Source organism: Penicillium samsonianum (assembly GCF_028829775.1).
Source record: "Penicillium samsonianum strain IBT 33392 chromosome Unknown utg000005l_segment0_segment0, whole genome shotgun sequence".
NCBI lineage: Eukaryota > Fungi > Ascomycota > Eurotiomycetes > Eurotiales > Aspergillaceae > Penicillium > Penicillium samsonianum.
Genome location: NW_026643263.1, coordinates 242,060 through 267,143, shown reverse-complemented (window position 1 = coordinate 267,143; position 25,084 = coordinate 242,060). Strand labels below are relative to the sequence as shown.

Sequence of the window (25,084 nt, the reverse complement as noted above, 5' to 3'; positions counted from 1 at the left end):
AACCAAGCACCGAGGGTATCGGTATTGACCCACTTGACGGCCACGCTAGACCACGCTAGACGATTTCACCTGTTTCCATTGGTAGAGAGTTGAGTTACCAAGGATTTCTTTTCAAATGGATACGTTTGATTGGACATTAAAAGCTCATCCCCACATGGTATATCCGCACTGCCTACTAAAAGGCTTGACTTAAAGAGGCAAACTGTGGAATCTGTGGAATAGACCCTGCCGTGTCTTTGATCTATTTTTCTATTTTGGACCCTGAACTTGAGACAACTTTTCAAAGATGTGAAAAACAGTTAAAATACCCGTGGACCCTTAGATTTCTGACCAATCAAGTCTCCGCATGCGGAAGGCTTGGTGAAAACCTTCTTTCCAAGTCTCACTTTCCCTTCCCAACTCCATATATATTCATAATTTAGATGCCATAAATATCTCATATGTTCTACTATGCAGTCTAGTATATGCAGTCTAGTACGGAGTACTCCGTAGTCTAGTAGACTACTAGTCTACTCACGAGCAAGAAGCCCTTCGGCCTCCTGAGCATACTCTGCGGGCCCACCATGTGACTTGCCCAGGGTTTCAGCCATAGCCAAACCTTCACGCCGGCCCTTGTCAGCGTTAACAAGCCACACGAGGGGGATAGGCAGAAGGATGAGAATCGCCATGAAGAAAAATCCACTCCGGATTTGACCGGTCGCATCAACAAGAATGCCCACAATAGCTGGTCCAATAAATGAACTCCCCTTGTCCGTAGCAGCATAAAGAGCGTAAAACGCAGCCTCACTACCGGGGGGAATTAAGAGTCCGAAGAAGGATCGGCAGTATGACGCTAGCCCGCCAGATACTACCCCGTGAACGACGGCTAGTGGGAAAATCTCCCACGGCTGTTGTAACCCGAACACACCCCAGTTTTTGATGAAGGGGATGTAAGCGAGCAACCCGTAGAGTGGGATCAACTCAAACAGCGCAATGCACAAAATTATGGTGTGATTCGGCTGCAGGCCGAAATACCGAGACACGTGTGGCCATAGGAAGGCACCCGTCATGCCAGACACCGTGGCAGTGATGGAGAGAAGTCCAATCAGTGGCGTGCTCAGCTTGAGTTCCGTGCGCGCAAATAGGATGGCCGTTCCGGATACAGTGGCCATTGCATCGGAGAGTAAGAACCATGCTACGAGGAAGATGAGGACTTCGCGCAGTTTGCTGACTACTTTGACGGTCTCCCATAGTGATTTCCAGGCAAAACCGACCAGTCGCAGCCAGGCTCGCCATCTTCCCGCGCCTTTAGTGGAGACTGTATCCAATCGAGGCCCTGGTCGTGTTTTGAGCAAATTACGAGTGACCAATGTGAATGCGCCCCACCAGATGCCGACCAGGAGTAATACGAAGCGCATGGGAAGAGTGGCAGACACTTTTGCAAGTGAGGTCTTGGATAATGTGATCAGCATGATGATGCTGATGATTTGCACAAACACCGCTGCACAGTATCCAAGACCGATACCCCTGGAGGAGATTTTGGTGGATAGCTGCAGCTCCGGTGAGGACGAGGGCAGGGGCTTGGGTCCCATTCCACCTTCTAGGGAACTCTGTGGCTGGCCCGATGGCTGAAGTCCATCTAAGCTATCATCGTCGGCATCATCGTTACCCCAAGCGTTCCATCCCGAATTACCTCCGTCTCTATCAAAGTTCGACATTTCCGCGCCATCATCCGCCTTCCCATCTTGCAGAGATGGGTCATTGGCGACGAGCACAGGCAGGTAAGAGTTCAGCACAACGAAGGACGAACCGAGACAGGTCACACCGACGACGACCAATATCGATCCGAGAATAAAGACGGGCGGCGCAATGAATACAAACAACATGCTGGCGAGCGCACCGGCGAATCCGAATACCATAAGCAATGTCTTGCGGTTGTTCTCTAAACATCCAATCGCACAAAGCTGACGTTAACTCATGTCCTTTCTTTCGCACTATACATTCTCAGTCCGGCGTTCTGCAACCATACCATAATCGGCCAGCGCGCTGAACGATATCAGTGTCAGCGCCTGGATAAGTACTGCCAGCGAGAAGGTGTACATGGCGAAGCTGGCTGTGTTGATCTCTAGACCAAAGACCGGGACCACACATTGGCCATTTTCGGTAACATTTGTGCTGTTCCCTGCGGATGGTCCGACACAGGGAAGGCGGCTCGTTTGTAGGGTGCCGCGCTCCCGGGCTAATTGTTCCAAGGTGAGGGGTAGGAAAGAACCTGGTACGATAAGTTTTTTGATTCTTTTTTGATTGGAAATATGACTTCACGAACCTACACCACAGACCGCGAACACTTCAGCTGCTATCCCATACGAGTACCATCCTAGGATCTCCCGCCGGCTCGTTGGGGTGGTATCTTCGCCGGCATACCGTGGAGATCGCTGCTGTACGCCTTCGTCCGGCGACGGGGACTGGAAGGCAGCAGATATATAGGATAGCATGGGGAAGAAGGTTGTTGGAATTCCTCCAAGGAATCCACAAATTTAGAGACCCAGGTACCCAGGTCCTCCGACACGGATGCGGGCGGAAGCCCCCAACAGTCAACATTGCCGATGATGTCATCGGATCGGCAGGGTCTGCACCCATTTGGGAATATCTTCATTTTCTATAAACATTCTACATATACATCTCATATAAGGTCATTTTAGGCCTTGCTTTCTTTTTCGGTTTCTCTTAAAAAAAATCGATTGCCCCAAGGATTAAAGCCACAAGCAGGTCGGGAAGGCTTTCTATTGAAGTTCATATATATATTTTGTCCAAATATCAAACATTGACTAGAAATATATAATTGACGCAGCCCCGATAAAAACTCCATATTCGAATAAAGATCACTTAATTGCAAAAATCAAACACATGAGCAGAATTGAATCCATAAACAATTACCTGGCCCACTCCACCAGCAACTGGCTGAGAACCTTGCTATCCGTAGCCAGTGCAACTTCCTCAACATAATCCCGACTAATAGAAAACGGCTTTCCCGTGAGATTGGGAATGTACTTTCCGACCAGTCGATCCACAACAATATCCTCTTTCCTAATCTTGCTCTGCAGATACCGGCGATATACCGGGATGCCACCCCGCAGATAGCTAGAATGGAACGGCACGTTGACACCGGGCAGTGGAATGGTAGCCCGGCCACGCTGCAGCTGAATTGGCTCCGGAAGCGCAGTAGCATTCGCCAGGTGCCGATTGATCACAGTCTGGATTTCTTCAGGGGTGGGTGATTCACGCTGTGCAGACGATGACAGGTCATCGCATGTCTTTTGAAGTAGCCAGAGCGATCGGAGCTGAGGTGCCCGTTAGTGAGGTTAACTTGGAAATGATAGGCCTGGAGTACTTACATGACCTGCGCACACATACTGCTGTCCAGCGACATTGTAGTTCACAACTTCAAGCAACAAGCCTGTGGCGCGATTGATGGCCTCGACAAGAATCTTCAAAGAAGCTTCGTTAAACCCTGCGGACCGGACTTAGCATAAAGTTGATGAATATAATGCAATGTCAATTCTTACCGTTCCCAACCCTAGATGGGTTCACAGCTGCCATACCAAAGTCTGTCCGACCAGCTGCATCCTGGCTCATTTGAAACTGCATTACCAACCCTCGGTAGAAAGTCAGACCAAGGAGGTTTTCCAAGGTCATGAAGTCAGCACAGGCAAGCAAGGCACTGTACTCGCCGAGTGAATGCCCAGCAAACGCCGAGCCCTCCTGAACGAGACCACGAGATTTGAGAGCACCCATCTCAGCTACGTTAAGAAGACTGATCAATGGCTGCGCAAATTGCGTTGAAAATAACAACCCGTCAGGCTCCTCAAATGTGATGGAAGTGGACTTCTCACTAAGCCCTCCAATAACAGGTGTTGTGACTTCTTGGTTGCCGATGACTTGAGTTCGAGTGAGAGCCAAATAGTTGGCTCGAATTTGTCGACCTTTCTTGGTGCCGAAATGAATGGTGATTTCTTTCGGGTTGTTGCGCACGATATCAAGCAAAGAGAAACCTACCGAGTCATGTTAGTGCCCTGCGCTCGAGAAGGGTTCTGGAGATAAGTTCCTACCGTAAAGGTTGAAGAGATAACGATCTCCTTTGTCCCATATAGATTTTGCAAAGTCGTCTGCTTCGTAAAGTGCCATGCCCATGTCCTTTTTCTGACTTCCTTGACCACAAAACATATAGGCCGTTCGAGCCTGCTCAACCTCAGCCTCTGCGGTCAACACCTTCGTGTTTGTCTCGTCATTCCACACTTGAACGTCAATAATAATGTTGCCTCCAATCATCCCCCTGTGATGAATGTCGATGCGCAAGACGTCATTACCGCGAACAACATCTTCAAATGTTGTCGACCATCGACGAAACCCGGAGCAATTCACTCCAGCCATATGTTCTTCAACTCTGCTGCGAACAACAGCAGATGTATACATTCCATGAACAATGGGTGCCGATAAGCCGGAAAAGCCTGCGAAGGAGGGCGAGACGTGAATCGGATTGTGGTCTGTTGATAGAGTCGAGTACTCAGAGCCAAAGTCGCACACACGAAGTAGCAAGGGCTCCGAGTTATGCCATCCAGGATGTTCAAGCGACTGTATTTGACGCGTTGAAGAGCCGTAGCGCTCGAGGAAATCAACAACAGGATCTCCAGAGCATGATTCGTGGGAGAAAGACACATTTCCAACACAGGGGACTGAGCCCTCCTTGGCAACAAGGGAGACAGTACCCCGAGTGGTCAAGGAGAACAAATTGGTCGATTGGATGTATGCTCTGTGAGAAGTAACTCGGAACAGAAGTACGTTTCCAAGGAGTTCTGGACATGTTGGGTCTGGATTGAACCACTTTCTGCTTTGAAGTAGGGCCACAAGTTTGGGGGAATCCAATGAAAGCTTCCAGTCATTGGACCTGGAAAACCGGAAGTTCTGGTCTTGTTGGGGGAACTGTCCTTGCATGAGGAACTCAGATGTGATCCTCATGACCTCCGCCCCCTTTCGATATATTGCCGCTGTAACCTCAACCAGTTTCCCTTGAGGCTTCATGGATACTGCAGTGATATGTGACTTCGTCTCCAGATAATCACCGACTTGGAGTGGCTCAGCGCCAGGCATCATTTCGAAAGCGTTGGAGAGATGCAGCAAGCGGGAGAGGTCGCCACCCAAGTCTGAAACCAAGAGCGGTCTTGAAAGTGCTTTCCAGGCGACAACAATGGCAAGGTCCAAGGGAGCTAGCGTGAGGGTGCCGTGTGAGCCTGCGTGATTGCCTTTGGCCCTGGAAATCAGCGAGACAAAGTTACTAACAAGCTGGGAAGACAGCATGACAGGTCCGGTAGAGAACTCGGTGCCAACTGCATCTTCTTTCAAATTCTCGCCATCGAGAGACCAGCAGGAAGCATAGAACTCTCTGACCTTTGTATCCTGCGGATTTGTTATGTCGTGTAGCGACTGCTGGCCAGCCTTGCGCTGAAGTTGCAAGTTGAGGGTTATCGTTGACAACAGGTGACTAGACCCACCAAGGTCGAAACGAATTGCATTCCCGTCGGTTGACCCAATTGTGAAGGCAGCCTGATTATCAGTCTGATCTGGAAGATTGAGAAAGAAAGCTGCATTCAAGGATTCCCTTTTGGAGGACAGGTATTCAACGGTCAGCCTATCTCCAGCGCGAGGTTGAAATGCACCGTGAACTCGATTAGGTCTGCGGTGACGGCCGACGAGCAGAGTTTTGTCGTTCAAGCAGACGCTCAGCCAATGTTCAGCTCCGATACCAAGCTTCTGTAGGAACAACTGTGTCCCACCGTCGGGTAGTGGTTGCTTGAACCGACAGTCAACTTGGGTACCCCACTGTGTTTTGGAGGTCACCAAGTCAACAAAATCCAGATCAGCGGAGAAACGAGCTGCCTGCACCTCAGTCTGAACTTTCACCTCTTCGAGATCGACAAAGCCGCGATTCGGAGTAGTGAGTCCGACTGCCTTGATCAAGTCGTTATGAATCTTATTCAATATATCCTCCGCAGGCTCGTCGATGGATGTGGAAAACCTAGCCGCCACAGGGCCATGGATGATGCAAACTCGTTGTGGATCCTGATCAATGACAGCCTCCAATTTCTCCATCTGCCATAGAGAGTCCTTCTTGAACCACATCTCGAAATCAGCGTCAAGAATGGGGATGAAGTTCACAGGTTTCTGACCCCTTCGCTTGCATAAACCCAAGAAGAAGGCAGCATCCTCGGGATATAGAATATCTGTGATCGCAGCGGGACAGACAGTGAAGAGCTTTTCAAGAAGGTCAAATGGGCTTGTGCTAGCATCCAGAGGGAGTTCATGTTCCACATCAAACCGCTCCTGAACCCTGTTCACGAAATCAAGGAAAAACACTCGATAGGACTCATGAACCCACTCCTGTTGCTGATGCATATACATTAAGGTGGTGATTCGTTGAAGGCACTCGGCATATGTCATATCCTCGAGTCTGACAGGCTTTCCTGAAAAATTCATTGCGAACCACGGCTTGGCGTAATCTTGATTAAGACGGGTGATGATCTCTAAGCGGCGTTTTTGCAAGAGTTGGATGCGCTTATCTGCATCTTTGACGTTGAATAGCGTATTATCCAGGTCGTGCCACAGCATCACTGCTCGGTTTGCAATCTTGTGAATTGGTTCACCCATCTCGGATCGCACTGTAATAACACCACCAGCTGGCCCGGCATAAGTTTTGTGCCATTCTGAATTGGTGACGCCAGGTGTTTGGGCGATTAGATTTTTAACAGAGGTGGACGTGGATGCTTCTTTGGCGACCATCATGCGACTGCCAATGAGGATTCCATCCACGGGCATTCGGGGATAGCCACGAGACTCGGCCCATTCACCAGTTAAGAGCGGCATCATGCCTTGAGCGTCTCCAAGACCACTCCCCACAACAAGGATCACGTTGGCGTGCTTGCGGATGGACCCGTACGTCTTGATAAGTGGGTCATACATGTCGTCATATGAATGGTGGCCACCGGCTCTCCCACCAGTCCATTGAAGCAAGACTGGCATAGAGGGGTTCATTTTGGCAATTTCAAGGACCTGCATGATCGAATTCACAGAGGAAGGCTTCAAGGCGATGTGCTTCAATCCGAGTGTATCGATGTATTCTTTAGCCACGTCTGGACTGGGCACGCCGGCACCAACACAGAGTCCTTCAATGGGATATCCCTCAGATCGAAGCCGGCGAATGAGTGGTATTTGCCATGAGATAGCTCTTGGTGCGGCATATATCACGTTGAGAGTGATGCCTCGGCCATTTGGTATCGCCGAAGAGAGCTGCTTGATGGCCTGTTCGAGGTCCTGCGGTCGTGAGTACCCACCGCAAGCGAGCTCAATGTGATACCCCGCGTTCATGACGCAAGAAACAAAGTCCGTTGAGACTGTTGTAGGTGTCATTCCTGCGACCATGATTGGAGGAGTCCCAAGGACCCGGCTCATGCGTGTGCTTAGCCTGGTACCGTTGGCTTTGTCTGAGAGGAGTGTTGGTCTGTAGACCTTGGCCCAGCTGGGATTAATAATGGGTGGCTGAGAGGAAAATATCTCATGCTTGGCCCCCACACTGTGTGATGAAGCCATGTATTCGGAGGCAATAATGATTCGGCGACCTGATCCATTTATTTGGTCGTGCAAGAAGGTACTTGTCCTGCCGGGGCCAAAATCCAGGATATGCGTGGTGAATGTCTGCATGCAGGTTTTGGGCCAATCAACCGGTTCGCACAATACCGCGCGAACCAATATCGGAATGAGATCTCGACTTAGAGTGAGGTGAATATCCTCTCCACTGAAGGTGTGGTAGACTGGAATTGTAAAGTGAAGGCCATCGAATAAGCCAGCCGAGCCGATGCGCGCGATGATACGGCGGTAGGCCCCATCCAAGTGTGGAGAGTGAAAAGCGGCAGATATTGGTAGAAATTGACAGTCCAGAAGTGGACGTCGATCCAGGTACGTAATCTTATCCTGATTGGAGTCAGAAGAAGCACCATGTCGCCCTAAGATGCTGCGAACGCCATTGAGTGTCCTTTCTGGACCGGAAATGACAAGGGAATCTGAAGAGTTGACAAGCCCCAGGTATGCCTTCTCATCGTCACCCAGATGGTTGTTACATTCCTCCAAAATCCTTTCAACAACCTCCTTCTTCATTCCACGCACACTGAGCATCGATGTTGCAAAGTTTAGACGTGTGTCTCCCATGGGCCGGGATGATATCGAGGAAGTGGAGCTTGGTGTGCCATAATGACTCTCCCACCCCAGCCAGAAAAGAAGTTCTATCGCATCCTCTACCGCGTTCAGCAAATCAGCCCAAGTTTTGGATCCTGCCACGGCGGCTGCGACAACTATTCCTTGGGAGTGGCCGGTGGCCCCTGTCAGAATGTCTCGGAACTGCCCTGGCTGTAAACCTAGCACACGGCAAGTCACACAATAGTGGGCAAAGCTTATGAGACCGTTCATCGGAAAACTGACGGGAGCGGTTGCGAGAAATTCCACATTTGGCGCGGTTTCCGGTTGTTGAAGCCACGATATGAGGTCAAATCCATGAGGACCAAAGTGCTGAGATGGATCGGAGCTGACTGTGATTTTTCTCAGGACCTGTGCAGCCGATGTGATAAGGTCCTCTAGTAGTGGCTTATAGGTCCGGTACAGGGAGCGAAGCTCATCTAACCCAGTGGAGTTGTGGATTCCCTGGCCGCCAAAAACAGCCAAAAGAGAGGAGTCGCCGTATTTTACTGAACTCAGTAGACCCGAGCTAGTTTCGCCTTGTGGACTCTTAAGAATGCGGAAGTAAGCTTCAAGTAGCTTATCTCGAGACGTGCCGTCGAGTCTGGTTGCTAGAGTGTGAATGTCCCTGGTTGACAAAAGACAGCGTTGAAATGACTCGACAACGACCGTAATCAGCTCGTCATCAACCTGGGCCTCGTGCAGATGGTCGAGAAAGGAGGCAGCTTCGGTAAGAGGAATGCAATTTTCGTCCCTGAGATGAAGATTGCCAAGTTCTGGCGTAGTAACATTGTCCCAAAACTGTGATAGACATGCACGCAAGGTGTGAAGGAGGCCGTCTGGGACGTCAATCCTCCAATGAGGAACAGCCGATGTTGATGGCTCCATCTGGAAAACAAGGAATGAATGGCCTCCACTGGTAGTGCGCAATGGATGCAAGAAGAGGGATACTTTGATGTGGCCTCGAGGTCATGAGCTGCGGCCCTCATTGTCTCCATTGCCAGCAAATATGAGCCAGTAGGGCATTCATTCGGCCTCGGGGAGCCAACAAGCTTCACAGGCCATCATTCCCGTTCCGTTGAGGCGAATCATCCCGCTGTCCTGAACGACGTTTCGGTCTCCGAACTAGGGCGCCTTTCCGGACCCCACGAAAAATGTCAGATCTCGTACAGAGTATGGTTAATAGTCCGAATTCCGCATTGATGATGACTGCTTTTGATCTCTTGTACCTTCCTTTTCGCAACGATCTCTTATCTTGATGTTATATTTGAAGATAAATGAGAGATCAAGCGAAGTACAAACGAGCGTCTGAAAGTCGAAGAGGCTCAACTTCGTGTCAGCCGAAATGGTGTCACGTGTGATTGTCCCGTCCGCGCGAACAGAAGCAGAAGAACAACACATCGCGTATCACTTGCTTGTCGAACTGCTCGCGTCCGTGTCCTCCCTCTCCTACAATTTTTAAATTCTCTCTAACAGTGCGCAGTCATCAATTCGCATTTCCTGTTCGATGGTAAGGTGTTTACCGAATTTGATAAATGTTGGTTCACTGATTGGGATCTAGGATCGAAACGCAAGATGCCTTGTTTGCGAAGGAGCGGCAGATCGCCCGATTTGTGGAGCTGGGCCCTTCAGCCACTTTAACAAACATGGCCTCGAAGACACGGGCATCTCGCTATGAGACATTAGATTCATTGCTTGGCGTTCATCGCGAATTCCTTTCGAGCGTTGAGAATATCTCACAGGTTCGCTATCACTATGAAAGTAGACCTAATGCAGAGGAGGAAGCAGTCGAGGAAGATGTGACTCCCGAGATTGTTCATACAACAACGCAACCAGCTCCACCCACTGATGCTACAACTCCATCGTCATCGGACATCGTTCCAGCCGCTAGCATTGACGATGTACCAATGCACGCATTGCAGCTGATTACGATGTTAGTGGCTTTCAAGCTACGGAAGTCAATGGACAAGATTTCTGCTAGACAATCCCTGAAGGACCTATCCTCTGGTAAGCTTTGCCCTCCAATAGATATGCACACACTCCAATTCGGGGCTAATTATTGGATAGGGAAGTCCACACTGCAAAATGAGCTCATGGGAGATCTCACAGATCAATTTGGCTCTGTTCCGGACGGCGCAGAGGACATGCCACTTTCAAACCTCGCGGACGCTCTAGAGCCACATAACCCCGGTCAAGTCAGCCAAGCGTTTTCTGAAATGATTGCGCGGTGGATTTCGTCTGTACTACCACCGAAATTCAGCTTGAAGTCGATGCGGCGATACCTCGAAGTAACATGGGGTCTCGGTTCATCACGCCAGATGTCTGTCATTGTCTTTGCAATGACAAAAAGTATTTCCGACGCTACGTCTCGTCTGTCCTCTATTGGAGTAGCGAAGTCGATGCTCGATGATGCTACAGCCAAATATGCAACTTACTGTGGCCTAAATTTGCAGAAAACTTCAGCCCCAACGAAACGTTCAACGGCAGCGATGACTATGGACAGCGAGTCGCTAGAGAAGCTTACAAAGGACCAAAAGCGTCTCGGAACCCTGCAGCATCAGGCGCTAGTGCGCTACCTCGACATTGAGGATATCAGTAAGGGAAAACTCCTAGAACTGGAAAGTCAGTTTAAGACTCAACTAAATCGCCTTTCACTCTGGACGTCTGAATACGGGCCGGACTTTGAGAAGGCTATCCAACCAACGTTTAACGGAAACCACCTGCGACATTTCAACTTCTGGTGGAATCAAACCCGGATGGATGTATGCCGTCTCTATCATGATCCCGAATGCCTGCAATCTTTGGTGTCTTCTGCAGCATCCGATCAAGCAAATTGGGACTCCCTGCGAAAGATTGCAAACAGATCAAACGGGCAGACTCTGGACTTGATCTCCCATATGATAAAGTCCTCTACATCCCAAAAGGACAAAGCTCTCTTTGCTGTTACTGGCAAGATCCTCACAAACATGATCCGGGATAACCTCTCACTCCCGCCACGGGCGTCCTTTGCATTCGTGCCATCAGCACCTCGAACAACAGTCAATCCGGATGGGTCAGTCACTTATTCGGAAGTTCCACGCCTGAGATCGGAATCGATAGCTCAATATGCCCAAGTCCTCCAAGAGGGACAGCACACAACCCTGAAAACTCAGTCCGGCGGTTCTTGGGACATCAATCGCAAGTTGACCGCCTACCATTGGGAAGCCATATCTCGGGCTCAGCAAGACGGCCTGTCTTTCCACAAGAAGGTGGCCCTCATAACGGGAGCAGGACTAGGCTCTATCGGAGCTGAGCTAGTCAGAAAATTGCTGATGGGAGGAGCGACCGTGATAGTGACTACCAGTCGGGCAGTCTCTCGCGCTCAAGGATTTTACCAGAAGATTTATCGCGATTTTGGAGCCCTTGACTCTGAGCTATTTGTCCTACCCTTCAACCAGGCAAGCGTGAAAGACTGCAAAGAGCTGATCGACTACATTCACAATGAGTCTGGTCTTGGTCGCAATATAGATGTCCTCATACCTTTTGCTGCAATGGCTGAAGACGGGGCTGAGATTGATCAATTGGGACCTATGTCGGAGGTAGCTCACCGCTTGATGTTGACGAATGTTCTCCGCTTGGTCGGAAATGTCGTACAACAAAAGACAGACCGAGGCCTTCATTTCCGTCCCACGCAGGTCTTGGTTCCCCTCTCCCCCAACCATGGGACTTTTGGAGGGGACGGTCTCTACTCCGAATCGAAGTTGGGACTCGAAAGTATCTTGAATCGTTTCGCCTCCGAGACCTGGAACGACAAGGTCTCTGTTTGTGGTGTCATTATCGGCTGGACCCGTGGAACAGGACTAATGGAGTCCAATGACATCCTTGCGGAAAGTGTGGAAGCACATGGTGTCCTGTCATTTTCACAGGAGGAAATGGCACTGAATATCCTCTCCCTTCTCATTCCCGAAATTTCCACTTTCTGTGAAGATGAGGCTATCCTAGCCGACTTTGGAGGCGGATTGCAACAGCTTCAGGAGTTAAAGAAGATCACATCCGATGCACGGACAACTATTCGCCAGCAGCAGCAATGCAACAAGGCGGTATTTGAAGAAGACGCCCGAATGTCCACTTTGATCAGTGGGCCTCCTCAGAACCTCACCAAGCTCGAATCGCCTGCCATGCCACGCCACCGGCGAAGCAGGCTTGAATTGAAATTCCCCACGTTACCCAGTTACGACCAAGATCTCAAAAGTCTTTCTGACCTTGAAGGCATGGTGGACCTGAGCAGTGTGGTTGTTATTGTTGGGTTTTCCGAGCTTGGGCCTTGGGGTAATTCCCGGACACGCTGGCAGATGGAGAGCCAGCGGAAATTGGCTCAAGACGGATACATCGAAATGGCTTGGATTATGGGTTTGATCAAGCATTTCGATGGCCAGCTCAAATCGGGTGAGCACTTTGTCGGCTGGGTCGATGCGAAAAACGAAGAACCCATTGCAGACGACCAGGTTGCGGAAAGATACCGCGCCAATATCCTAGACCACGCGGGAATTCGGCTAATTGAGCCTGAAACTCTTGGCGGGTACGACCCTATGAAGAAAGAATTCCTGCAAGAAATCGCAGTGGAAGAAGACCTTCATCCATTTGAATGTACCCGGGCCACAGCAGATGCTTTCCAGAGGAAGCATGGGGAACACATCTCCATCCATCACTTGGATGAATCAGACACAGTTCGTGTGCAAATCAAAGCCGGGGCCCACCTATGGGTGCCAAAGATCGTGCCGCTTGCCTCCAGCGTGGTGGCCGGTCTGTTGCCAACCGGGTGGAATGCCGCCCGATACGGAATCCCAGACGACATCATTGGCCAGGTGGATAATGTGACACTGTATACCTTGTGTTGCGTGGCTGAAGCGTTCCTGAGTGCGGGTATCGAAAACCCGCTCGAAGTCTTCACCAAAATCCACTTGGCAGAGATTGGAAACTTCATTGGAAGTTCCTTGGGTGGAACTGACAAAAATCGAGAGATGTTTCATGACGTTCGCCTTGACAAACGTGTTCAGGGTGACGTGCTTCAGGAAACCAATTTGAACACGCCTGCTGCTTGGGTGAACATGCTCTTACTCGGCTCAAGCGGGCCTATCAAGACTCCCGTCGGCGCCTGTGCAACCAGTCTGGAATCTATGGATATGGGCATTGATTCCATTACGAGCGGAAAGACGCGTATGTGTCTTGTAGGCGGTACAGACAACCTCCAAGAAGACGAATCCTATGCCTTCTCAACCATGAAAGCTACTGTTGACGCCGCCAAGCAGTTTGCTGAGGGCCGACAACCAGCTGAATTCTCCCGTCCTACCGCGGAGACCCGGGCCGGCTTTTTGGAAGCCCAAGGCTGCGGAGTTCAACTTATTTGCAACGCTGAGATGGCCATCGAGATGGGATTGCCCATTTATGCTGTGGTGGCCGGCTCAACCATGGCATCCGATAAAATCAGCCGCTCAGTCCCTGCACCTGGCAAAGGCCTCTTGACATTCGCGCGAGAAACACCTGCGGCCGCCGATTCTCAATTGCTCGACATCAAATACAGACGAGCAGCATTGCATGCCACTCTCTCTCGCGCATCCCAGGCTGATATCCGCCAGCGTCAATCAGCCGGCGCCTCCACCACTGCGTCCCAGAATGTTAATGCCACCCTCACTCAGCAGATTCGGAAACAATGGGGAAACCACTTCCGTGTTCAGAATCCGGAGATTTCCCCTTTAAGGGCCTCACTCGCTGTCTTCGGACTCACTGTCGATGATATCGGGATCGTCTCGCTCCATGGGACATCTACCAAAGCCAATGATATCAACGAACCAGAAACAATCAACACGCAGATGACCCATTTGGGTCGCAAGGGACCTCCCCTTCTGGCCATCTGTCAGAAAGCCACCACGGGTCATCCAAAAGCTGCAGCCGCTGCTTGGATGCTTAACGGATGTCTTCAGGTCTTGCATTCTGGCTTGGTGCCAGGAAACTTCAATTGTGACAATATCGATCCCGCCCTACAACGGTTCGAACATTTGGCCTTCCCAACTGAGACGATGCGGGTTCCGGGTGTCAAAGCTTTCCTCTTGAATTCCTTCGGATTTGGCCAGAAGGGCGCCCAGATGGTGGGAGTGGCTCCGAAGTATCTATTTGCAACCTTGAGCAGTGATTGTTACGCTGGCTATGCCCGAAAATACAGCCAACGGATCAAACTGGCGAATCGTGCCTTTGCAAAAGCGGTGATGTCAAACTCGATTGTCAAAGCTCATGAGCACCCTCCGTACCGGAAGGAAGATGAAGCCACGGTGCTTCTTGATCCGTTAGCACGTGCGCGCATCCACCCAGAGACCCAGGAGATCTATTTCGATCCAGCGCATCTTCACGGCGACCCTGTCGAAGTTGCCCCGACTGTCAAACAAGCTGAAGCGCCTGAGGCACTGGATTTGCCCCCTACTGAGCCTCGGTACGGAGACCTCTCCTTCAGCATGGAAGCATATGACGTTGTCGACCGCCTCCTGGGCGACATTGGAGTGATGTCCTCTCCAATTGGCTCCGTAGGTATCGACATTGAGTCCAGCTCCGAGTTTTGTTCGGATGCGAACCCTACGTTTCTCGCGCGGAACTATACGCGCGCAGAGCGCGAGCATGCAATTCGCTCCCGTGATCCCCACAGTGTCTACGTTAGCCGCTGGTGCGCAAAAGAGGCCGTATTCAAAAGTCTGGGTGTGAAATCCCTAGGTGCGGGCGCCGCCATGGATACAATCGAGATCTGCAGCTACGAAAATGGCTCGCCATGTGTTAAGGTAATTACACCCCTCTTTTTCTCTTCCATACTTTCCTTCTCGGCCTGTCTTCTTCCTTCGTCGTGCGTAATGGCTAACAATATTTCTTTTTGCATTTAGCTGCACGGCCTTTCTCTTCGCGCGGCTCGCGACGCGGGCATTACAAACGTGCTACTCAGCATTTCTCACGGGCATGACACTGTCATTGCGGTGGCAGTCTCACAGCGTGCTGCGTCCACGCCATTGGTGAGCAGCATTTCACTCCAGGACCAGCAGAACGTGATGATGAAAGATATGAATGAGTATGTGGAAGAGATTGTGATAGTGAACGACTAGATGCGATCTTATCGTCTTTTCTTGGCGAGTGTTGGTATTCATCAAGTCGGATTCTCCGCAACTGTCATTTCCTTTCTGTTTAATTTTATGCGCTTCCAGATTAGAATTATATAAGAATGTATTAAATTGTTTATAATCGTTGTGATATGAGGCTGGTGCAAATCAGGAATATAGCTGCACTAGGAAATCGTTGCCGAGAAGTCGAGATATAAAACTGCCGTGTCTACGGAGTACAAGAGGAATTAGATAAAGAGAGGTGGGACCCTGGAAAATATAATCCAATCGCTAAAGGCCAACGGTTTCTATGTTTAGATGGTAGTTGTCCTTTTCGGGTTACTGTACATGCTGCCAAGAAGAATAATGGCCAAAAAGGCCAAGAAAGGTCAACAAAACAAGAGATATACGTACATTATCCTAAAATCGACAAGTCTAGGTGTGAGTGTTCCTTCGCCCCCACGCTTATTATGCACGTAAGAATTTAGGCTCCCCCCAAGGTTGCCCTAAGTTTTACTTCGTTTCGCCTAGGTACACGTTAGTTTTACGATGGGCCGTCCCGCCTGGGGCTACCCCTTCGGGCTGAATACTCAACGCAGACGAGACTTTCAATACTTAGTAATAAGTAAGATGTCAGCTGTGTTGGCAATCCAACGCCCAGTACGGGGTACGGAGTAGACAATAATTGGGATTAACTTTGCCCAGGTGGCGCTAACCCCGAAGTAGTTTAAACAAGTGTGCACTTAGCGATTTGGGGATGTGCAAATAGTAGGTATCTTTCAATAATATGGATTGAAAGTCTTAATATGCCAATTTCTATTGCCCTTCACGAATGACATCTAGTTAGAAAACAAAACAAAAATACAACAATAAACTGAGGAAGAAGCGGGTGCAAACGGGGGAAAAAAAAGAAGCTAAAGCTGAGCTCCAGGCGGGCAACCCCCGAAAGTCGCCCGCAGCTCCACATATTTCATTTCAAGCTAGACAATCCTCCAGCCAATCCACCGCCCCTGCAATAGCTTCTGACACCCGCGTCGTTCGGGGGATCTCGTGCCCGCCGCCATGATCGAAGACCAACCGTTGATTGGCTTCGGACAATAAGGCCAATTGCCTTGCGCTCGGACAGCGAGGATCTTGCCGCCCGTAAATATGCACGGTGGGGAGATGGAGCCGGCAGCTCTCAGGGAACCGGGTCAGGTCGAGTCCGTACACATCTCGCGGGTCAATAGCGGGCAGTGTATACGGATCTTCGCTCTCCAGGTCATCGGCATTCGGGAAAAACGTTGCCATTCGACCGGGTGATGGCTCGATTTTTGCCCGACGAGCAACCAACAGGCCCTGCTTCGCATTTGCCTGCTCCCAGAGCTCTCGCCCCGTCCGTTCGTTCACTTCCCAGGCCGATGTCGGAATAGGAAGTCCCCAGTCAGCAAGAATGGGAAGGGGCGGCCCACCGCAAATGAACACGACGGCGCGAAACGGCAGTTCAACCTCAGGCTGCTCGTTTTGATGGGCGAAAATCAGCGAGGCTGCAACTGCACAGCCTTGCGAAAAGCAGAGTAGTGCATCGTATGGCTGGGCCTGGCTGTGGAGATGTCTGAGTACCCACTGGTGCGTCTGGCCAACTTCTTCCAAATCCGTTGAGCGCCAAAAGGAGAAATAGGGCCCGGGAAAGAACGCGGCGATACCTGGGCCCGCCGTGGATGGATGAGGGGCATCGATAAAGTCAAATGTGTGATCTTCCGGGTCCAATTTCTCTCGAAATGCGGCTGGTGTGCTCGTCTCTGGTTAGTATGGTCCCTGTCTACCTAGACGGATGAACCTCCGCCCCGATGCGGAGTAAATCGTGAGAAGAAGGACATACCGGTTTGTGCGCGGAAAATGGCACCACTAGTTCCAGCGCCGTGCAGACAGAGAAACCTCATCGCAGATACGAAGCAAGAGCTACACGAGCACTAGCAGGGTTTGCGACCCAAGAACCCATTTCTAAGTACGTTAAATATAACAAAGACCAAATAGGGTATCTGCACGTCCTGCATTGACCGACCTCCAACATCTTCGGTCAGCGAAGCCGGATGGATTTTCATTTTCGCTCCTTCGCAATCTTAGAAGGTTGCCACAAAGCTTCCATGATATAGAGCTTCAATAGACGCCAACGAAGGCTGTTATCCCTTACGATACCATTTACGATATCCTTTCAAACCACTATGAGTACCTCTAGCCATCTGGAGGGTTTGGCCGAAACCATCAGCGCAGCCGCTAAGGTCATTAGTGGGTATTGCACCCTCGATGAGAGCCCACACCCGTCTTTGAGTCCGGACGCCCCATCGGTGGTCCTTCCTCACACGGCCCCGGAATATGTGCGACAGGCCCGCCAGCAGCTCCTCTCTGCTGCGAAAGAGGCGCTTCAGGTAGCAGCGGAGCCTAGTGAATACCTCCCAATGCTAGCCGTTCAAGTAAGGCCCCATTGATCTGTCACTCATCCAAATTAATATCTAGTCACTAACATCAGATATCCAGTACCAATATATTGCCTGCATCAAATGGTTGGCGCATTTCCAGGTCTTCGCCGCGGTGCCCTTGACGGGCTCCGTCCCGTATTCACAACTGGCCAGCATCTGCTCCGTGCCAGAGCGGCAATTACAGAGCGTAGTTCGGATGGCCATCACTAGTGGCTGTCTGTGTGAGCCCCAGCCCGGCGAAATCGCCCACAACCCTGTCTCCAGGCAGTTTGTCACTCTTCCGGCCTATCTAGGCTGGATTCGGTTTATGACCGACTTCTATATGCCTGTATCTGCCCAAATGGCGGAGGCAACCGAGAAATGGGGCGAGTCAGAGCAGCCTACCGAAACGGCGGTCAACTTGGCCATGAATACACCCTTGTCTGCTTTTACCTTCATCACCCGCTCGCGAGAGTTTAACAAACTATTCGGCGGCTATATGAAAGGAGTGGCTGCGAGCGAGGGTACGGCTGTACGACATCTACTCGAAGATTACGACTGGGCTCAGCTGAATCAAGGGCTTGTGGTGCATGTAAGTTTATTCTTGATTCGAGCAGAAAGGTCGTGGAAAAATCTAACAAATGGCAAAATAGATCGACGGTGCCCCAGGAACCGTCTGCGTGGCGCTGGCCGAGGCCTTCCCTCGACTGCGATTCGTGGTGCAAGACACCGCCGAGCAGACCAACCAGAGCCGCTCGTTTTTGAAGTCGCAGCCAGGGCCAATCCACTCGGCGATCGAGACAACCGTTTACGACCACTATAGTCCCCAGCCGATTCAGAATGCCAATGTATATCTCCTACGAATGGTGCTTCACAACCATGTGGATGACAACGCTATTCGTATCCTCACACCCCTGGTGCAACCCCTGCGCTCAAACCCGACTGCCCGGCTGCTCATCATCGACACGGTAATTCCAGAGCCAGGTCAAGTCGGTGTTCTGGATGATGCACTTCAGAGATATCGGGATCTCACCATGCGACAAGTTTTTAATACGAAGGAGAGAGATTTGACTGAATTCCAGCGAATTTTGGATGCCACCAGTGATGGGGCCGGACGGCTGGCTGTGCAGAAGGTTCGTAGGTCGCCGGGCTCGGCGCTCTCCGTCATTGAGGTTGCCTATCAGAGTTATGCGAATGGGAACGGGAACGGGAACGGGAATGGTTCATTTCAACAATTTGGATACTGATCCTTGCATCGATTCCGAAACCCTTGTCAGCTAGAATAGCGCCTTGGCCCTCCAAGGAGTCAAATGACGAAGTTGTAACTTGGAGATATGTGGTCGTTCGAAAAGAAAAAGCAAATCCTACATAACCTACATCTATTGGTGGTTACTAAAACTCTCTCCGGATGGCACACCTGGTATTCCCCATCTTTCGGGCTATTTAAACAACACAAACTTCAGGCTGATTCTGAATCAATTTGGTTCTCCGTGTAGACATTTATAGACACCTAGGGAATTAGTTCCATTTGTGCGACTTTAGTCCTGATCTGCACCAGGCTCGTATTACAACAACATTGAATTGCCACTCCCGTCTGCAGAACAAACCTTGGAAGGTTGCAATGAAATATAAATTACATAATTGTTCAGGGTGGCAAGATTCTTCTGGAACTAGTAGGAATCCGCAGGGAGGCTGTACATGCTTCCCAGATTCGTAAAATACGTAGTCACCTTAGACACGTAAGCCCAGTGGTTCCACGGCCTCAAGATGATAACTCAGAAGCCCCTATTTACCTATTGAACTACAACATTTCAACTGTATCAAAAACAGCTCATAAGTGGTGCCCCCCATGTAAAATTGGCCTCTAAAGGCAGGTGGGCTGAAACCAGATAAACTTCGGGTGCTTATCTGGAAAACCATGGATTTATCAAAGTTTAGCTAAACGACTACTCCAGGGCTATATCCATGGATAACCGAATGACATGCCACCAATTCGTATGCCTCCCCACTACCTAGCCCTTGCCAAGAGACCCAACACACAAGCACGGCCAAGCGGGAACTCAAATATATACTAGTCCTGTTTCAACTTCTAAAATTGGCGTTATTATGATGCTACTCCGTATAGCAAGGGTATAGAGGGGCTTCACACAGCGACCGCGAGCTCTGATAAATTAAGTAATTTATGGGCTGTGACCTCGGGAACCCTCCGGGTGGCCACCGTCTATATGCCTCCTAAAATTATTCACGCTATACCTATACGAAACGCCTTTTTTAGAGATAATTATTACAGAACATATATTTGTCCAAACGGTTAAGACTCTAACAATCAACGTATAATTATCCAATCTGTTTTGAGCATCGAGAAACAGACAGTTTATCGTATGTACCTCTTGTGTGTCAATCCTTAGCAAAAGATACATTGACGTTAAGCAAGCCTTAGGAGAGTTTCCGTCGGGCCGTGCTAACCCTACACCCACAGGGGTGTTGGGCCTCTTGGGAAGGACCCGGTATAGGAAATGGAATCCTTAATAGAAATAGAGTTCAGTCAAGCCCTGGAGGCGCGAAGTGTAGAAGGGGGTCCGTGTAGCCATCGCGCGACGCTTCAGGTGGCTAATAATCGGGCGTAAGCCACCCAGGGGAGAAATCGGTGAATCGTGCCATCGGCCCGGTGACTACTCCGTATACCAATCCATCTTCCGTAGCTCAGCTCAATTGAATCACGTTTTATTCTTAAGTACTTCTTCAATACCTCCATGCGACCGGCAAATATATTGTGGCTACCATCGGCCCCGGACAAAAGGAGGATTTAGCCACATTATGATTAAGATACTTTTGGTAAATCCTACCTATACCAAGCTACCTGCATGAAGGATCTAGGCTTATTGTTTGTCGGGCCTTATCCCTCGGATAATTTCCTTTCCCATTCGTCGCGTCAATCTAGTGCTTTCGCCAGCATTTACTCACTTGCCGGGTCTCTCGACCCATTTGCCGGTTTAGGCGATCTCCACAGAGTACCTGTGATTAACTTGTGAAACCACGCGTATGAGTAGACAACAACCACTGGCTGATGTATTCTTGTGAACCTTCTGTTCGAGCACGCAGGGCGAATTATGGCGGTTCGAGGCTAGAGAACCTTCTAAGCTTTCATCCTAGACCCAAATAAAGAACCCACAATATTCTCTATCATGATTTAACTGGTCAATTCACGTCGTGGAAGTGGGGCCATTCACGGGAAGCGATATTCACGGAGATTTATTAAATGCTCGTATATCTAGCTGGTGCATCCTGGCTGCCAATGTTCGTTATCCCGCCAATTAAACCTTGACTCTGAATGCTCACGTCCGACCCACCAATGGCGGTATCGTGGTAAGCTGTTATGGATCCAGTGGCGAGTACTCTGTATGGTTTGATCAATAAGGCTTACCTGCACGTTCAGACCCCCTGCCCCATGCCACTCTGGCTGCAGGAAATAGGGATTGAGACATTTACTGCCTGGGACCTCATCCTACCTGACCAACGGGAACTCCCCAACCCTCATAGGAAGGATCAGTATAAGATACGAGATCACGCTAAGTCCCTAGAAGGGAGTCGCAGTCACCACGAGAGACGAATCCTGTCAGACGAAGGCAGACCACAGCCAGTGGCCCCCAAATAAGACGTAGACGTATATAGATACAGGTTAGTACCTACCAGTCATGTAATTGTAAAGCCTTCCTTGTCTCCGTCTCCACCTTCCTCCGTTTAAGACTCAACTTCTTTATAGCGTTCCACTATGGTGACCATACGATCCCCCGGTAGCCAAACGCGCCGGAAATTTAAAGAGAGCTGTAGCCAGTGTGCCTTTGTCAAAGTGAAGTGCGGCAAGGAAAAGCCAACCTGTTCTCGTTGCCAAGCTCGCGGTCTCCGTTGCAACTATGAAGTCTCCCACCGTGCCGGTCGACGCCCAGCTGCCGAGCGTGTCTTGTCGGCAGATCGGATCAGTACATCCACCAGGCCCACTCCGACCGCATCGCCCCCTGCTGCACCGAGCGACAAAAGTGAAGACTTTGCTGCTCAGTTCGCGGCCTCACTGCCGAATCCTATCGATCAAATGTGCGGGCTGGATTTGCCAGATGTTCTGTCGTTGTCTGGTACGGAAATACCCACCGGGGAGGGCCTCTCTCCATATCTTCTCGGGGTGCTCCCGTCGGAGCGAAATTCTTGCGGCAATGAGATGAAATCAGCTGCATCAGCCCTGGTCGACATCGACTCATACAAATTATGGCCTGCATTAGGAGAGATACCCAACCAGTTCGATATTTTGGGAACATCATCTTCATCATCCATCAACAGTGTCTGCAACGGCACCCTAATAGGCGAGAGCAGCTGTGCACAGAAAATGCTGACTGTGCTCTCGGGAGCGCAGAATGATACTCATTACAAACCTTGGTTGCTTGACCCTAGTGCTCCCGGGGTGGACATAGCCATGGGATGCAATCGAAACATCTTAGAAGTGGCGACCTCAGTGTTGGAATGCCCTTGTCTACAAACAAATTATCAGCTCCGCTACCTGCTCGTCTTTGCTGGCATGGACGTTTTAGCTCGACATGCTGCCGTGGCCGGCTCGGGCCCAGCGGGCAGTGAGGACCAGGTAGCCCGCGCCAGCCTTGTTTTCGGCGAGCTTCACCGCGTCCTTCAATTCATCGATATTCTCTTCCACCAATGCCGTCAACGGCCCTCTTCTTCTTCCTCAATTACCAGCCCGCGTCGCTCACCCACCCCTCCTCAACCACTCGGCTTCCCAGATTCAATAGATCCCATGGTAATGGCCAGTGGTCAAATTTCTGCTGCACACTCGCCGCCAGATTTTGACTTTTATGACGACAACAACCGAATCCACGACAGGATGTTCGATCTTGTCTTCCTGCCGCTCGAGGTTGAGGTCCGCCGGCAATTCGAGGGCGTACGAGATGAGATCAAATCCATCCTTCGCAATGTATGAGTCTCTCTCATTTGGATGACAACAGCTCAATGCTAGTCATAGACCGAAAGAGAAGTCCCGCCTAGAAAGGTCTAGGTGGAATGAGACTGCATCGGCGGCGTATTTTGCAAACCCCAGCATAGACTTGCTATGAACTAAATATGGCACCGAAATGACTCCCTCTACTCCCGAGGGGCTGCTGCTCGGCAGTTGAGATATCAGCTTGAGTCAAGCACTTGGACTCTACACAGTCAGTCGTCGAAGAAAGACCCATGTCATTACCCTGTCACCACATGTCTTTCGAATCTTTCACTTTTCCCAATTTTCGCTCTTCCACCAAATTTGGTGGCTCAACGAGAAGTTTCTTTTGATCCAAAATTTATTACTTTGTAGCAACCGAAAGGACTGTTTTCCTTCACTGTCCGACTCATTGAGTCTTTGAGATATTAGCATGCGTGGAGTCTTACGAATCAATGAACATCATTATAACGAGCTTTGAGATGATTGTAGAGACTTCGTTGACGGTGCAGTGGGAACTAAGCTTCGAAGACCTTGAGTTCCGTTTGAGACAAGATCTCTATGTCCAAAATGTTGGATGAGTGCCCTACCATGGAATATAGAGCATCTAAACTGTTATCAGTATAAGGAGACTCGAACACTCGCCGGTCTCGGGACGGGCCGGTGTGTTAAATGTAAAGATCCACCATAACAGGTAGCTAACCAACTAAATATTTTAATACCTGTAGGTACAGCAATAATTAAAGTAGCAGCTGTAAAGTAAGCTCTAATATTTATTTAACATAAAATTTAAGCCGAGTACCGCACCTAGGTAGGTAGATATCCGCCATTACGTCCTCTCGGACAGCTTCAATGTTGTAAATGACTACATATTCTGTTCCATCACACAAGTTGTGCAAAGACAGAATGACACCCTGGCATATTCTTTCCCCTGTCCTGCTCTCGCTTGTGTTTCGTCTGCAGCTGGAGAGGAGAGTCGCGTTGGCTCTGGGTGAAAACTTGTTGCTGATTGTTTCTACGCAGTATGCAGAGCGCTCTTGGATAACAGTCCTCATTGTTACCGCAATCTTTGTCACATCCGCTTTCTTGAAAACTCAATTAGAGTATCGTGACTCGGTGCAAGACACACATTCGAACGCAGCCCCACGTGGCTGTCCAGTCAAGATTTGGGATAGCGGATGCCCTGTGCAAATATTTCGTCACCAAATCGAAGACTCCTCGAACTGCATACCCCAAGAAGCTCGGGTTCCGAAGAATAATGGCGATTCTCAGATCAAGAAGTCTTTTCTGTTTCCGTGCGATCTTCGTCACCTGCGCCGGTCTGGCTTCAAAGACGACTATCACCATTCATACCTTTACGTTGGGTATCCAGTCGGCCTACGTGCCAGCTATAGCCCCTTGGTTACAGTGGAGCCACCTTTTCGGCCTCGTTCCTTGCTGCCCGTCAAAACAGCTTGGTTCGGTATCAGACCCGAGGATCACGCCTTCAACGGCGACGTAAACCTGTCGATGACTCAAAAGTTGGAAGAGTTTCTCCTATCCGAGGTTGGTTACAGTTAGGAGCTGATTCCAGCCATGGACTAATTCTTTGCAGGGAGAGGATCCTACGGAGTGGCCGTATGCATACATTTTAGCACCCCGAAGTGTCACATGGCAATTGAATAATCCGCTTTCGTTCTGGTACCTGTACAACAACAGAAAGGAGCTCACGGCAATGATTGTTCAGCTTCAGACGTCATATGGCGAGCGCAGGCTGTGGCTCACGCGAAATTGCCGTGCGGGCGTGCCCGGGAATGGCCCCTACTTCTTTCAAGGAAAATTCGACAAGGATCTACAAGTCTCGCCTTTCACGCCGATCACAGCGAGCTATATCATTGATTCGTCTGATCCGTGCGCAGCTCTGTTGGAGAAGTTCAAGCTTATGGTCACATTGAAACGAGGGAGAGAAACAGTGATCAATGCCGTAGTCAACTCGACCGGGCCGCCTCTTGACGCTGCCACTGCGAGTCTAGGCTCTTCTCTGCTCTTCCTCGCGAAGTGGTGGTGGGTTCCCATGTGCAGCGTGGTGGTCTTCCGGATTCTCTTTAAAGCTGCGAAGATCTACCTGACCCACAACGAGAGGGAACCTAACATTCAGACAAGAGCAGAGCCTATCACAACGGCTATCGCGAAGTCTGCACGACTGTCTGAGAGGTAAGCATTGATCCTCATTTGCCTCGCTTTTGGAATAGAAAATAATGATTGACCATGTAGGACAGAGTAATTCCTCATTTCAGTCGATTTGACCATATCATTTT

The 25,084-nt window shown here is 50.1% G+C and overlaps 7 protein-coding genes across 7 annotated transcripts; 4 read left to right on the top strand and 3 right to left on the bottom strand.

Moving 5' to 3' along the window:
• Positions 1 to 509: 509 nt before the first annotated feature.
• N7471_008991 (uncharacterized protein) lies at positions 510 to 2,474 on the bottom strand (the record flags this gene model as incomplete). Its single annotated transcript, XM_057281710.1, has 3 exons — positions 510 to 1,921; positions 2,009 to 2,251; positions 2,306 to 2,474. 3 exons carry the CDS (start codon positions 2,472 to 2,474, stop codon positions 510 to 512), a joined length of 1,824 nt encoding a protein of 607 aa, XP_057132593.1.
• Positions 2,475 to 2,912: 438 nt separating this feature from the next.
• N7471_008990 (fatty acid synthase beta subunit) lies at positions 2,913 to 9,147 on the bottom strand (the record flags this gene model as incomplete). The annotated part of the gene is made up of 4 exons (XM_057281709.1): positions 2,913 to 3,320; positions 3,375 to 3,490; positions 3,546 to 4,031; positions 4,089 to 9,147. The coding sequence occupies 4 exons, from the start codon at positions 9,145 to 9,147 to the stop codon at positions 2,913 to 2,915; spliced, it is 6,069 nt and encodes a 2,022-aa protein (XP_057132592.1).
• A 391-nt stretch (positions 9,148 to 9,538) lies between these two features.
• Positions 9,539 to 15,341, top strand: N7471_008989 (uncharacterized protein; the record flags this gene model as incomplete). The annotated part of the gene is made up of 5 exons (XM_057281708.1): positions 9,539 to 9,690; positions 9,743 to 9,769; positions 9,821 to 10,266; positions 10,327 to 15,062; positions 15,162 to 15,341. Coding segments are annotated over exons 1-5 (5,475 nt in total), but the record flags the coding sequence as incomplete, so codon positions are not given.
• A 1,005-nt stretch (positions 15,342 to 16,346) lies between these two features.
• N7471_008988 (uncharacterized protein) lies at positions 16,347 to 17,293 on the bottom strand (the record flags this gene model as incomplete). Its single annotated transcript, XM_057281707.1, has 2 exons — positions 16,347 to 17,152; positions 17,233 to 17,293. The coding sequence occupies 2 exons, from the start codon at positions 17,291 to 17,293 to the stop codon at positions 16,347 to 16,349; spliced, it is 867 nt and encodes a 288-aa protein (XP_057132590.1).
• A 282-nt stretch (positions 17,294 to 17,575) lies between these two features.
• On the top strand, positions 17,576 to 19,056 carry N7471_008987 (uncharacterized protein; the record flags this gene model as incomplete). Its single annotated transcript, XM_057281706.1, has 3 exons — positions 17,576 to 17,824; positions 17,889 to 18,401; positions 18,463 to 19,056. The coding sequence occupies 3 exons, from the start codon at positions 17,576 to 17,578 to the stop codon at positions 19,054 to 19,056; spliced, it is 1,356 nt and encodes a 451-aa protein (XP_057132589.1).
• A 2,525-nt stretch (positions 19,057 to 21,581) lies between these two features.
• On the top strand, positions 21,582 to 22,790 carry N7471_008986 (Zn(II)2Cys6 transcription factor domain-containing protein; the record flags this gene model as incomplete). Its single annotated transcript, XM_057281705.1, has 1 exon — positions 21,582 to 22,790. One exon carries the CDS (start codon positions 21,582 to 21,584, stop codon positions 22,788 to 22,790), a length of 1,209 nt encoding a protein of 402 aa, XP_057132588.1.
• A 903-nt stretch (positions 22,791 to 23,693) lies between these two features.
• On the top strand, positions 23,694 to 25,050 carry N7471_008985 (uncharacterized protein; the record flags this gene model as incomplete). The annotated part of the gene is made up of 3 exons (XM_057281704.1): positions 23,694 to 24,332; positions 24,382 to 24,980; positions 25,041 to 25,050. The coding sequence occupies 3 exons, from the start codon at positions 23,694 to 23,696 to the stop codon at positions 25,048 to 25,050; spliced, it is 1,248 nt and encodes a 415-aa protein (XP_057132587.1).
• Positions 25,051 to 25,084: the final 34 nt, after the last annotated feature.